This window comes from Natator depressus, chromosome 22 (genome assembly GCF_965152275.1).
Source record: "Natator depressus isolate rNatDep1 chromosome 22, rNatDep2.hap1, whole genome shotgun sequence".
Classification (NCBI taxonomy): domain Eukaryota; kingdom Metazoa; phylum Chordata; order Testudines; family Cheloniidae; genus Natator; species Natator depressus.
In genome coordinates, this window is record NC_134255.1 from 4,262,489 (window position 1) to 4,275,076 (window position 12,588).

General features: G+C 52.1%; 1 protein-coding gene across 3 annotated transcripts in view; it reads right to left on the reverse strand.

Moving 5' to 3' along the window:
- Positions 1–1,596: 1,596 nt before the first annotated feature.
- KIRREL3 (kirre like nephrin family adhesion molecule 3) overlaps positions 1,597–12,588 on the reverse strand; it is a 738,745-nt gene continuing 727,753 nt past the window's right edge. For 2 of the 3 annotated variants that reach the window (XM_074936864.1, XM_074936865.1), the window contains 2 exons: positions 8,223–8,309; positions 1,597–3,499 (listed from right to left, as the gene is read on the reverse strand). In XM_074936864.1, coding sequence (XP_074792965.1) covers positions 3,056–3,499; positions 8,223–8,309 — 531 coding nt within the window. In that variant the 3' untranslated portion in view covers positions 1,597–3,055. Of the gene's footprint in view, positions 3,586–8,222; positions 8,310–12,588 lie in introns of all 3 variants that reach the window. The other variant, XM_074936866.1, reaches the window with a different exon arrangement.

Genomic DNA, 12,588 nt, shown 5'->3' on the forward strand with positions numbered 1-12,588 from the left:
AACCCTCACAGCTGTGACTGGGACAGGAGCGAGGCCTGAGCAGAGACTGTCCCAAAGACGTTTACACTTAGTACAAGAAACTGGAGGTGGCCAGACGACTCCTTCAGCCCCACGCTGCCGACCTGGCTCAGCTCTGGGCCGGGGAGCTGGAGGCAACGGACTCCGTCCCATCGCCCGGTCGCCAGCCACCCAAAAGTCACACGTGTCGTGTCTTATAGCAGGGGGCAGCTGTGCGGTGGGGCGCGGTGATCCCTAGCTATTGAGAGCTGGTGTCCATTCCAGAACCCTGGGAATGCTCCCTGGTTTCTTTATGCCTGAGCGTATTTGCACATAAAGCCAAATTCTCTCCTCGACACTTGAGTAAATCAGGACTAACTCCTCTGAAGCCAAGGGAGTTATTTTGGAGTTACATGGTGGGAACGGAGAGCAGAATCTGGCCCTTTTTACAATTAAAGGGAAACTCTCCTGGGATGGTTTAATCCCAAATATAAATTTCCTTGTTTTTTACAAATCCTTTAACACCCCCTAGGGTCAACTGAACTGTTCTTATGACCTGTATTTATTTATTTCCCAATTCCAGCTAACACAGGCTTGTGAGGGTTTGGTTTTTAATGGTGGTTTAGATTTAAAGAGTGGCATTTGCAACCCAGCAATGAGAGGCAGAAAGGACCGAGGGTAAATTTTTTTTAAAGATGCCTAAGTGACTTAGGTGCTTAAGTGGCATTTACAGAAGTAACTTAGGCACTTAGGGGCAGATTTGTGAAGGCAGTAAGGTGCCTAAAGACGCAGATCGGCGACTGGATGCTTTTGCAAATCTTACTAGGCACTTAAGTCCCATTGACTTTCAATAACATTTAGGTTCTAAAGTGACTTAGGGGCTTTTGAAAAATTTACCCTTAGTCTGTTCAGTTTGACTTGAGTGATGAAGTACAGGCACCAAAAGCAAGCAAATGGTGAAAAGTAAAGTTGATTTTTTTCCCCCACAGGCTGCCTCAGTTTTAATAAACGGGAGCAAGGGAGGATTTTTCATCTAGAATTCATTTTTAATTTTGAATGCAAGATTTTAGGGGCAGGGCTGGTCTCCTTCCGTTTGGGCGGTGCCCTGTCCAATGGGGGCCCTAGATCCTACCATAATAAACATGGCTCAATAGGATAAATGGATCAAGTTCTGCCCTGTTACTTCTCATGAGAAGCAGGGCAGCGCCCCTAGATGTGTCTGCTGTAGCAATAAACCTCTGACCCTTCTGAAGTGTCCCATGGCATCTGACGTGTTTAATGTGAGTCCAGAGCTAGGGTAGGCCTGAATCTCCCCGCCCCCCCTCCCCCAAATGCTGCCCAGGAGCCTCTGTGTTCATATAGTGCCTAGCACAATGGGGCCAAAGCCCTGTAATATGAAAGTTAAATGAGAACAATGGGCCAGGCCAGATCCCCACAGCTAAATCAACCTCACACTCTGGCCTATTGGCATGAGATTGTCAAACTGATTCCCATCTTTGCCAAGGGAATGACTGTATCAAATCTGACCCAGCCGGGATCAGCAAGGCCTGCCCTAAGGAGCCTCCATTTTGAAAGCACAGAAGCAGAGTGAAATTGGGTGTACGTGCCCTCCCGGAATGGACATGTTTATTTCATAGCTTCCAAATAACCTGAAAGGGACCAGAAGCAGAGGAGCTTGTTACATCTCTTGTATTAATCTTCCAGTTGTGCTACGGGGGTAACAGACAAGCGACAGTAAGAGATTGCTCTCTGCTGGCATGCCCCCCCGCTTTGGGAGGGTCCGCTCTGTGACTGTGACCTAACTCAGATACAGACAGTCCTCCGTTGTGCTGTGTCCAACAACAGTTCCTGGCTTGTGGCAGAGTCCCCTGGTGCATGAGATCCGCTGTGGAGCAGCGGGGCGGGCCCCCGCGCACTGTGTCAGTCCCAAGACACACTGTAATAGGATGGACACTGAACACCAAACGAAATAAGAAAACCCGATTTAGCAGCGTCAGTGCGCCTATGTTACACCACCGCCCATTACGCTTCTGTTGCGCTGTCTTAAATGAAGCCACACCCTCTCGTGGTCAGAAAACACGGCTCCGAGCCATGGGATCGCGAGTGGCGGGACGGGCGTGTCGGTGGGTCTGAGATGCAAGCTCCCTGGAGCGTCCCACTGCTGCAATACAGCGGAAGTCGGAGGAAGGGCGCTGGGAGAAGGCCTCTGAGCCGACTCCCTCATCGGCTTCCAGAGGGAAAGCAGCCCCCGTGGGAGGGCTTGCAGAGGACAGGAAAGGCGAGGTGTTGGGGAGGGGAAACCAATGGGGTGTAGCAGGTGTGGCCTAGTCAGCGAGTGTGGGGAGGCCACCGTGCTGCTAGCCCCTGGGCCAGTGGGAAGCTTCCCCTGTGGCCTGACAGGTGAGGAGAGTTCTTGTTAAGTGAAGTAAGTGCTGAAAGGCCGGAAGGCTCATGTGAGGAGGGGCCATGGGCACAGGATGGTTCTCGGCCCAAACGAAAAACTCTAGAGGGGCGTACTGAGTGCCACAGGGCTCCCGGCACTCTTCGGGGCACGCGTGGCAGGTGTCTCTCTCCCCAAAGGGGGCACCAAGGAAAACGCCCTGGAAGAGGCTTCCGGTTCCGGGGGGTGGGGACGCTGGGTGGCAAGGCGCGCCCCTTCCCCGCCCCACAGCCCCAGCCTCCAGGTCCAACCTTCCTTGTGGTTTGTGCTTGAATCGGTTTGGTCTCGGCTGCCGTAGTCTCCCCACCCCGCAATGGTCCCGCGTTTGACATTGCCCCACGGGGCTAGGAAGGAGACTGCAAGTCTTCGGGGGGGAGCGGGGGGAACAGAGCTGCCCAAGACACCCCTCCCTCCCCCAGGCACCCCACAGGAGCCATGGGGTGTCATTTTACTGTGGACAAAAGTGCTTTGGAAAATAAACTCACTAGAACCAGAATAAAGCTTGGCCCAAAATCACTTCTGCAGCTCCCAGCTGCTGGGGGCTCCCCAGCATCCAATGCCTCGGTTCCCAGCCATCCGCCCCCGCCCAGCCCCCACTGTCGGCCACGTCCCAGCCGCTCACACGTGCGTCTGCATTCTCCTCTGCAGGGGCCGGCTGGGGTCTGAGTTCTGGGACGAGGACTGTGAGTGGTGGGAGGAGGAGGCCGAGGCCTTGCTGGCCTTGTCGAACTGGACGTAGCCGTCCTGCTTGCCGCTGCTGCTGACGCTGCTGTCGCACTGCGTGTCGAGGAAGGAGCTGCTGTCGCTCATGGAGCCCCGCTGGAACTCCCGCTCGCACAGCTCGATGGAGCTGCTGCCCATGCCCAGCACGAAGCGCTGGCTGTAGTCGTAGAGCCGGTTCTGCCCGCTCAGGGTGGTGTAGATGTTGGTGAAGGACATGCCCGTGGGCACCCGCTGCTTGTTGGCGGGCCTCAGGTCGGGCTGGCAGCCCGAGAGAGAGATGGTGGGGGTGGAGTGGTGGTCCTTGAAGGTGTTCACGCTGTAGTAGCCATTGGTGGGGTCCTTAAGGGAGAGACAAGTTACCGTGACACAGCAGCCCTTTGGGGGTCTGTCAGCAACGCGTGTCAGGCCTGACGTGCTCGCTACACCTAACACCGAAATATAAACCCAGAAGGTGGCATTCAGTGTAGCACTGGGAAACTAATAACTCACTGCTCGTTAGTATTCTCGTGTGCTGTGTGTACAGAGGTATGGATATGTGCTAGAATTATGTCCTTAAAATGTGTTTGGCAAACAAGGCATAAGCCCAGGCTGCCCTAGACAAAGGAGTGGATATTTGCTTCTCTGACCAGGTTGGTTGTTGGGCAGGGACAACGAAGGTACATTTACATAAAAGGTAAACAAAGCCACCAACCCAGTGAGTGGGGCAGATACCCTCTTACCTATAAAGACAGGGGATCTGCGCCTCAAGTGATAAGCAACTGACGCAGCTGATTGAATGCAATATTACTGTGCCATACAAGTGTATCGAGTAAGGTCTTTTATGAAAACCTGTAATGCAATAGTGATTCAGATCAGTGGCTCTCAACCTTTCCAGACTTCTGTACCCCTTTCAGGAGTCTGATTTGTCTTGTGTACCCCAAGTTTCACCTCACTTAAAAATTACTTGCTTAAAACTCAGACGTAAAAATACAAACTTGTCACAGCACACTACTGAAAAATTGCTGACTTTCTCATTTTTACCATATAATTCAGTTGGAATATAAATATTGTAGTGACATTTCAGTGTATAGTATATAGAGCAGTATAAACACATCATTGTATGACATTCTAGTTTGTACTGACTTCGCTAGTGCTTTTCATGTAGCCTGCTGTAAAACTAGGCAAATATCTAGATGAGTTGTTGTACCCCCCTGGAAGATCTCTACGTAACCCTGGTTGAGACCCACTGATTCAGATCATTGTGAATTGTCCATATTAACACAGTGTGAGGAATTATGGATGATCACTGCTATTCTTTAAAGTCTGTGACCAAACACAAGGAGAAGCAGGTTTTCTCCAGGCAGGAGGGAAGGCAGCTATCTACCTGTCTGCAATGAAATTAAGCAGTGTGGAATCAAAACAATGGAAGCCCCATTTATATAGGAATCAAAGGGGGGATGGGAAGTCAACAGGAAGGGAAGAACAGCAGAGTCAATGAACTTTGGGAAGACAGCCTGGTGTCTATAGCCCTGCAGGAGAGATGCTTGGTCTGGGTTTATTTTTCAAAGGTTACTGGACTATAAAGAGAAAGGGGAGCGGATCCCATAGCTGTCCATCACATGGGGGATTAAAGGGACTGGAGCTCTTGAAATCACAGAATGTTGGGTCCTTCAGCCAGGAAGGTTGATATCTCTGGGAAATGAATATAGGTGAGAGGCTGCTCAGGCATAGATTGTCACTTGCTAAAGTGAAGTTTTAGAAGTGTATTTTTACTTTTGTTTGTGTGTAAGCCTTTCTATCTTTACTCTTTCTACTTGATAGCACTTACGCTGATGGCTTCTTGTTCATTTTACTTTTACTATATAGCAATTCAGGGCTGTGATTGAAATAAGAGTGTCTGTCAACCCCCTGGGAACTTAATGAGCTGTCGTGTAGTCTCTTTACAGGAGCAATGAACTTAATAAGGTTCTGTGAGTGCTATAGTCAGGTGGCCTGGACGCTGCAGGGCAGATGGTTTGGGGGAAATTTGGGACCAAGTGAGTGTTAGGCTGCAAAAAGTAACTGGCTGGTGGAAGCCAGGGTGTGACCTCCATGCTTGTAGGCTGGCTGTTGGTGTCAGCGCTGTGCATAACATTGAAGGCACCCAGAATTGTAGGGCAGGCGTGATACAATCCCTTACTGGTCTCGGTTGACTAGTGTCCAAGTTACACACTGGGAATGGAGCACTGGGGAACCTCATGATCCCCGCTGTCCTGGGCCCCTTCCATCCAATGACCTTTTGGCTTGAGATTGCCTCTGGAATCAAGTATCCGCTCCATTTCCTCCCCTGCGTATTTCGGTACCTAACTCCTATTGAAACCAAAGGGAGTGAGGCACCTAAATACCTTTGAGGATCTGGCCCTACCTTACTTGATTTATACTGTTTCAAAATGAAGCGTTTCTAGGGCTGCGTCTGATAGGTTTATGGAAAGACCAATCACAGAGGACACGGGCTGTGAGCTGGAATCTTGTGACCAGTCACTGCTCTTGGTGCTTTGGGGGAACATGGCAAAGGTCCTGTGTGCACTACACCATGGCCCCAGGTCAGGGACAACTGTTCTGTACCTGGGCCCCCAGGCAGGTTCTGACTTGTGGGCCTTTGGCAGGCTCATCCTGCTGCTCTCAGACCTGCAGTCTGTTTTGACGGTGCCACCATTCCACTGAGACCTGCCAAACTCACGGCACACCAGCTAGGGAACGGCTGGCAGACACTGCTGACCTGGATCAGCTGTAGCTGGGGAACTGGGGGCAATGGGGTTCCGTGTCCCATTCCCTGTTCCTTGAGCCATCCAGAAGACCCAAAGGAATCCAGTGCTTGTGAGGATAGGGGTGGGAGGGAGCCTTTGCTAGCTCTGCTGCTCGTATCCTTCAGATGACTGTTCCCTGCAAGAAGCTGCAGCTGGCCTGGCCCCAAGCTCATGCAGGTGCAGGTTCTGCTCCCGCTGCCTTGTGATGCAAGGGTCTCTGCTGAAAGTCCCCACTGGCTTTTGCTGCTGCCTCTGTCCTTATGGAGCCGTGTTCCCCTTCAGCAGCCAGATAGAGAGGGCTCAGGGAACCAACAAGGGCTGAGACAGCTGCGTGCTGGAGAGATGAAGACTACTTCTCTGTTGCTATGGAAACAGCTCAGCTAAATATGATACCTTACTTAGTTATTTCCCCACTCCCAGAAGACAAGGGCAATGATCCCCTTCCCTGGGGGGTGCTGTCACGCCAAGAGGGTGGCATGTGGGTATCAGGCCAAGGGCCAGGGAGTTGAAAGGCCCAAGCTGGTTTTCAGAGGTGCCGCGCCCCTGTGGCTCTCACGTGCTGCACCAGGCTGTGGGAGCCTCTTCGTGTCTTGGAGGGACCAGTGCATTGTGACCAGCATGGGACAGGGAGGCTGGGGAAGGGGCGACCAGGGGACACGTTACCCATTCTCGCCCTCAAATAAACAGTGGGACCAGCATGTGGGAGAGCTTCTCACCCACTTTGCAGACCCCAGGCCTGTTCCTGGGTTACAATGAGTTTTGGGGACATTGGAATACCCCTGCCCTCCCCCCCATCCCCGCACCTCCAAAGATCACTGCAAATAGTGTTTCTAACTAAACTGCCTCTGGTTGCTCCCCTCTCACTGGGCCTCTCTCTCCTTTGCCCTGAGGCTGCATTAGACTGTTCGGCCAGAGGGGCCTGAACACCCACTTTAAGTCCGCTTCATGCTGCCAGAGCGGTGCAAAGGGATCTTAGTATAACTGAGACTCAGGCCCTAATTCTCCAGCCTCAACTCCCATGCCTCCTGGCTTGGGTCTCTGACTGTATTTACACCCCCTGCGCTGAAGACCTGGGGGACGAGAGGAGGGAGAAGTTTCTTGGAGGCCATGCCATGATCAGGTGTGAATCAAGGAGGGGAACGGGACTAACCCATCTTCCCAGCCTGGGGGGAGTGTGTGTGTGTGGGGGGGTTGGCTGCAGCCTGACGCTGCTGCAGAAGAGAGTCATGGCCTCTGCTTTGGGAGGCCGAGTCGGCGGGCAGGTGTGCGAAGGCGAAAGCTCTTCCACAGCCGGCCTTGCAAAGAGAACGGCTGGGGCACCTCCCGCAGAACACCCGCTGGGAGGCTGGGGTTTGTCCACGCTGACGGGCAGCAGCCCGATCTGCTGCAGCCTGGTGTGGCTGCATGTGGAGGGGAAAGTGGCAGTACACATGACTGATGTCACCCCGGGGTGTGGGTAAGCCGCCTCCCTGAGCGCCGTCAGTTGCACCAACCTAAGCGCTGGTGTGGACAGCAGGAGAGCTGCTTCTGCCACGGTCAGCAGGAGAGCTGCTTCTGCCACGGTAGGTACTGCCCTGGGTGGAGGCGGTCTCATTGTGCCGACGGGAGAACGCTCTCCCGCCGTCGGTACAGAGCGTCTTCGCCAGCCATGCTACAGCAGGGTCGCTTCTAGTGTAGCCTACCCCTGTAGCGCGTCTGGTGGAGGTGGCTGCCTCCAGACGATGGGGCCAGGTTCGCAAGTGATCTGCACTCCCAGCTGGGGTCCGATTTCCAAAGGAGCGCTCCTCCCAGTGCGCCAAGCTCTTTGGATAATCTGGCGGTGTGTGCCTGGGAGGTGTGCAGCGCACAACCCTCTGTGCATGCGGTGAGTGCTGAGAGGCTTGTGTAACGTGTGGGTGAGTCCAGAGGAAGGAGCGGATGCTATCACACCTGCCTATTCTGTCTCGTATTGCAGCTGCTCCCTGGGAGCTGGGGTCTGAAATGTCGCTTCTCGTGGCTGCAGCCTGAGGCAGTAGGGCCCAGTGGGCAGGGTACTGGGCTGGCAGTCAGCAAACATCTGTTCTATTTCTGGCTGTGCCTGGGAGCTTGGAGAAGTGCCTGCCTGTCCTTGTTTCCCTTCTGTCTTGTCTGTTCACACTGTAAGCTCTTCGGGTCAGCGACTGCCTCTGCCTAGGTGTTTGTGCGGCACCTAGCACACGGGGGCCCTGATATCAGTTGGCATGTCTAGGGGCTACTGCAAGTCACGCATGGTACTAAGGGGTTTAGGTGCCTGAGGCTGGAGCCAGGCCGCTGCTCACCTTCAGGTTCTGGAACTCCTTCTCCTCCTCCTTGAGCACCTCCAGCTGCTTGAGGACAGAATCCTGCTGGAACTCACCTCTGTCCATCTGCAAAACAAGACCAAGTCCCAGTGAGTTTGAGGGTGGGGCCTCAGTGGATCTAGCCCTGTCAGTGCAGTGCCCAGAGGGCTGAGTTACACCACAAACCTTCCCAGCTCTCAGCACATGCTCCCTCACCTGCAGGTGGAGCAATATCACCTGCACCCTGGGCTGTTCCCTCTCTCACCCCCCAGGAAGTCCTTAATCACCCCACTTCAGGTGGGAGCTTCCCCAAATGTCCACCAACCTCCTAGACGAGGCAGCACTGGCTGCTAGAGATAAGAGCATAGTCACCTGCGTGACACTCCCTCCTGTGCTACCAGCAGGGGAGGTTTTGCTGCTCATCCCATCCAGGGTCTGCTCCCCTCGGGGGAAGGGCGCAAGTATCTGCTGTGCCACCACCCAGCCTTTCCTCCCGCTCTTTGGTCAAGGTCTTAGGGTGACCAGATGTCCCAATTTTATAGGGACAGTCCCGATTTTTGGGTCTTTTTCTCATATAGGCTCCTATTACCCCCACCCCCGTCCTGATTTTTTGCATTTGCTGTCTGGTCACCCTACCAGGTCTCCAAGCAGGCTGCTGGCAGAACCAGGACTAGGACCCAGATCCTCACAGTTCCAATGCAAAGCTCCAGCCAGGAGGCCCCACTGGCTTCCGCACGTGTGTGCGAGAGAGGGATGGAGGGAGGTGTCACCCCCAGTTTGCAAGCCAGGAGCTGAGGCACAGGCTAGATGACGGGACTTGCACAGCGCCACACAGTGGCTGAACCAGGAACTGAATCGAGGTGGCTTGAGCCAATCCAACCTCTCTCCACTCGCGCACCCCCTGCTGCCCGCTCTGGGCTGCAGTGACACAGGCAGTCAGCTGGGGAGTGGCTGAGTGTGTCCACCTTGCAGTGCCAAATGCAGCGGGATCTGGTAGCTGAGCTGGGAGAGCAGTTCCAGTTGCTGAGTGAGCGGGTGGGACGCTTATACCCTGTTCAGGTCTCTAGCAAGACCATCTCAAACCCAGGAGCAGGTGTAATTCCAGCCAGAGGGGGCAGGTGCACATTTGTGCACACGCAAGTGTGTGCTGATTCCTACTGACACCAGCAAGAGCGCCGTTCCCAGGACCATAACTGTGGTTCATTATCCATCTTGAATGACTCATGAGTAAGGATCCGATTCGGTCATGGATTCTGTGACTTTAATGGGCCCCGTGACTTCTTTGGCTTCAGCCTGAGGCAGCGGCAGGGCTGGAGCAGCAGTCAGCCCCTGCTCAGGAGCAGCTCCTGGGGTCGGGTCAGCCCCCAGGACTGCCGGAGCAGTGGCCATGGGGGCTGGTGGCCAGCCCCCGCTGCAGGAGCCGTGGTGGAGCTGGAGCAGTGGCCAGCAGTCAGCCCCTGTCAGGGCTCCAACTGTTAGCCCCATCCCCAGGGTATTTTTAGTGAAAGTCAAGGACAGGTCACGGGCTTCCGTGGATTTTTGTTTATTGCCCTCTCCCCCCCCACAGTTGTTTCTGTGCTCTTGAGAAAGGCCATGGAGGAGGGCTCTAAATGGCACAGGCAGGGCAGGAGATTTCTAATGGCCCGACATGGCTCCTTGCATGGCTTAGTCCAAAACAATGATGGTCAGGGATTGCAGGTGGCTGGCGGCACTGTCCCAATCTGACCCAGCAATGCAGCCCCAAGACTGGGTGGTCTTTGGTTGAGTAGCTAAGGGGACCCTGCCCAGACTGATGGGCCTGGAATTTGATCTGCTCCTATCGACCCCATCACTCAGCTCAAGATCTAACTTCAAAACATAGGCTTCAACACAAGTCTTTTAAAAGGAGAGAGAACTCTGGGTGCCCCGGTGCTAACAAAGCAGCATATACAACCTGGCAGTCAAAACAGACCCTACAAAAACAAACCGCTGTGTGCAGCCCTGACGAAGGCCCAGAGAGGGGAATTGATGTCCCCAAGGTCACCCAGCAGGTCAGTGGCTGAGCTGGGGACTCAAACCCAGCTCCTCTGGGCGTAAGTCAGCGCCCCTGCAAGCAGGCCATGCTGCTTCCCCTGAGTGACAGGGAAATGGCTCTTTGCTTCCCACTCTTTTCCCACCCAGGGGCTAAGGGTTAAACTAATGACAGTGGCCTGTGGCTGGCTTTGCTTTTGCAAAGATTGGAAGGCAGCGTACCTCCTCGCTAATCTGAATTTGGCTGCCAACAGCGTTTCAAAATCCCAGGTCGGTTTTGGTCTTTTCTTAGTGCCGTAATTAACTCCAAAGCCTGTGATTTTTCTGACTCCAGCTCCTCTTGAAGGTTGGAATCCCGGAGGTTTTACTGAGCCCGTCTTTGACAGCTTACGCCTGACTTTCCAAAGTACCACGGGGGGAAGGTTGATGGGACAGATTTTTTTTTTTTAAAAAATCCCCCTTGCTTGCTCCAAGATCTCCTGACCCTCCCCACCCCCTCCCAAGACAGGCACCCCTGTCTGAGAGAGACATGAGGAATCTGAGTCTCTTCTCCCAGCCTCACTTGGTTTTCTTTCAGAGTAACAGCCGTGTTAGTCTGTATTCGTAAAAAGAAAAAAGAAAAGGAGTACTTGTGGCACCTTAGAGACTAACCAGTTTATTTGAGCATGAGCTTTCGTGAGCTACAGCTCACTTCATCGGATGCATGAAGTGAGCTGTAGCTCACGAAAGCTCATGCTCAAATAAACTGGTTAGTCTCTAAGGTGCCACAAGTACTCCTTTTCTTTTTGGTTTTCTTTGAAGACTGGCTGGGGCAAGGTACGCATTAATTAGAATATGGCTCTAATTACCCTTCCCTCAGAAAGGTGGGTCTGAATAATTATCCGCCACTTTCCCGGCTGCCTTTTATCTTCGGAAAAATTGATTTAGTCTCTACAGTCTTCACATTTTCTCTTTGAGGCTGTAGCCCAGACCTTCTGTTGGACTTACTGCCACTCAATGCCTAATCTAATCACAATTGGAAATCTACACTAAAGTGCTGATTATTACCTGACTTCTTCTGCTTCTTTTGCTGGTAAGTGGTAGTGGAAATTTACCCTGCAGCACTTTCTGCTGATCTCTGAAAAGCCTTTGATATGGCCATTTAATGCAATAAATTAAGGTACTTGAGTTTTGCTGGAAAAAAGCCTGTAACCTCCATTGATTTACCAGGGTAAATACATGTGTCACAAAGGATTAAATTCAGGGCAGATAAAATACCAAAAGGAGGAGTGCTCGCTCTATGGGCTGCATAGCGGGTTTAGTGCCATCTTAAATTCTTATGTTAAATTGAAGGGATGCTGTTAGGACTGTTAGAGTCCACATTCAGAGCCTGTTTGTGTGTACAGCTTTATAAACCTCCTCGAAATGTTTCATGTTTTTCTGCCACTTCAGAAAGTGCAGGGTTTCGTTTTCTTTCATTTGTGAGGCTTAGCCATTCTCCTGCAGTGTTGGTAACCAAAGACTGCTAGTGTAGGAGAGACACGCAAGTGCAACTGACGATACGATGAAACTTCCTAGTCAAGCTACACTGGCCTACCTGCAAACAAACCGCATAGGTGCTGAATTGTAAACCGGATTGAAAACAACAAGAAATTTTTCCATATTAAGAACAGGAGGACTTGTGGCACCTTAGAGACTAACCAATTTATTTGAGCATAAGCTTTTGTAAGCTCCAGCTCACTTCATCGGATGCATACTGTGGAAAGTATAGAAGATCTTTTTATATACACAAACCATGAAAAAATGGGTGTTTATCACTACAAAAGGTTTTCTTTCCCGCCACCCCACTCTCCTGCTGGTAATAGCTTATGATCACTTTACATAAGCTATTACCAGCAGGAGAGTGGGGTGGGGGGAGAGAAAACATTTTGAGGTGATAAACACTCATTTTTTCATTATTTGCGTGTATAAAAACATCTTCTGTATTTTCCACAGTATGCATCCGATGAAGTGAGCTGGAGCTCATGAAAGCTTATGCTCAAATAAATTGGTTAGTCTCTAAGGTGCCACAAGTACTCCTTTTCTTTTTGCGAATACAGACCAACACGGCTGTTACTCTGAAACTTTTCCATATTAAGAAGCGGAGGCACCATTCATAACACACGTTTGGGGGTTCTTTTAAATAAATGGCAGTAGCTCTCAAACTGGTTTCTGGACTGTTGCAATGCACTTTGTGTATGATTTCACCCTGTAGTGGCTGCTCAAAGAGAGGGTAAGGGACCTTCTAGTGCTACCAGTTATGGGAGCGTTTCTTCAGCTCATGTGGTAGGGGAACAGAAGGACCAGCGAGCTGCTCTTATGCGTGTGTAAGTAATGT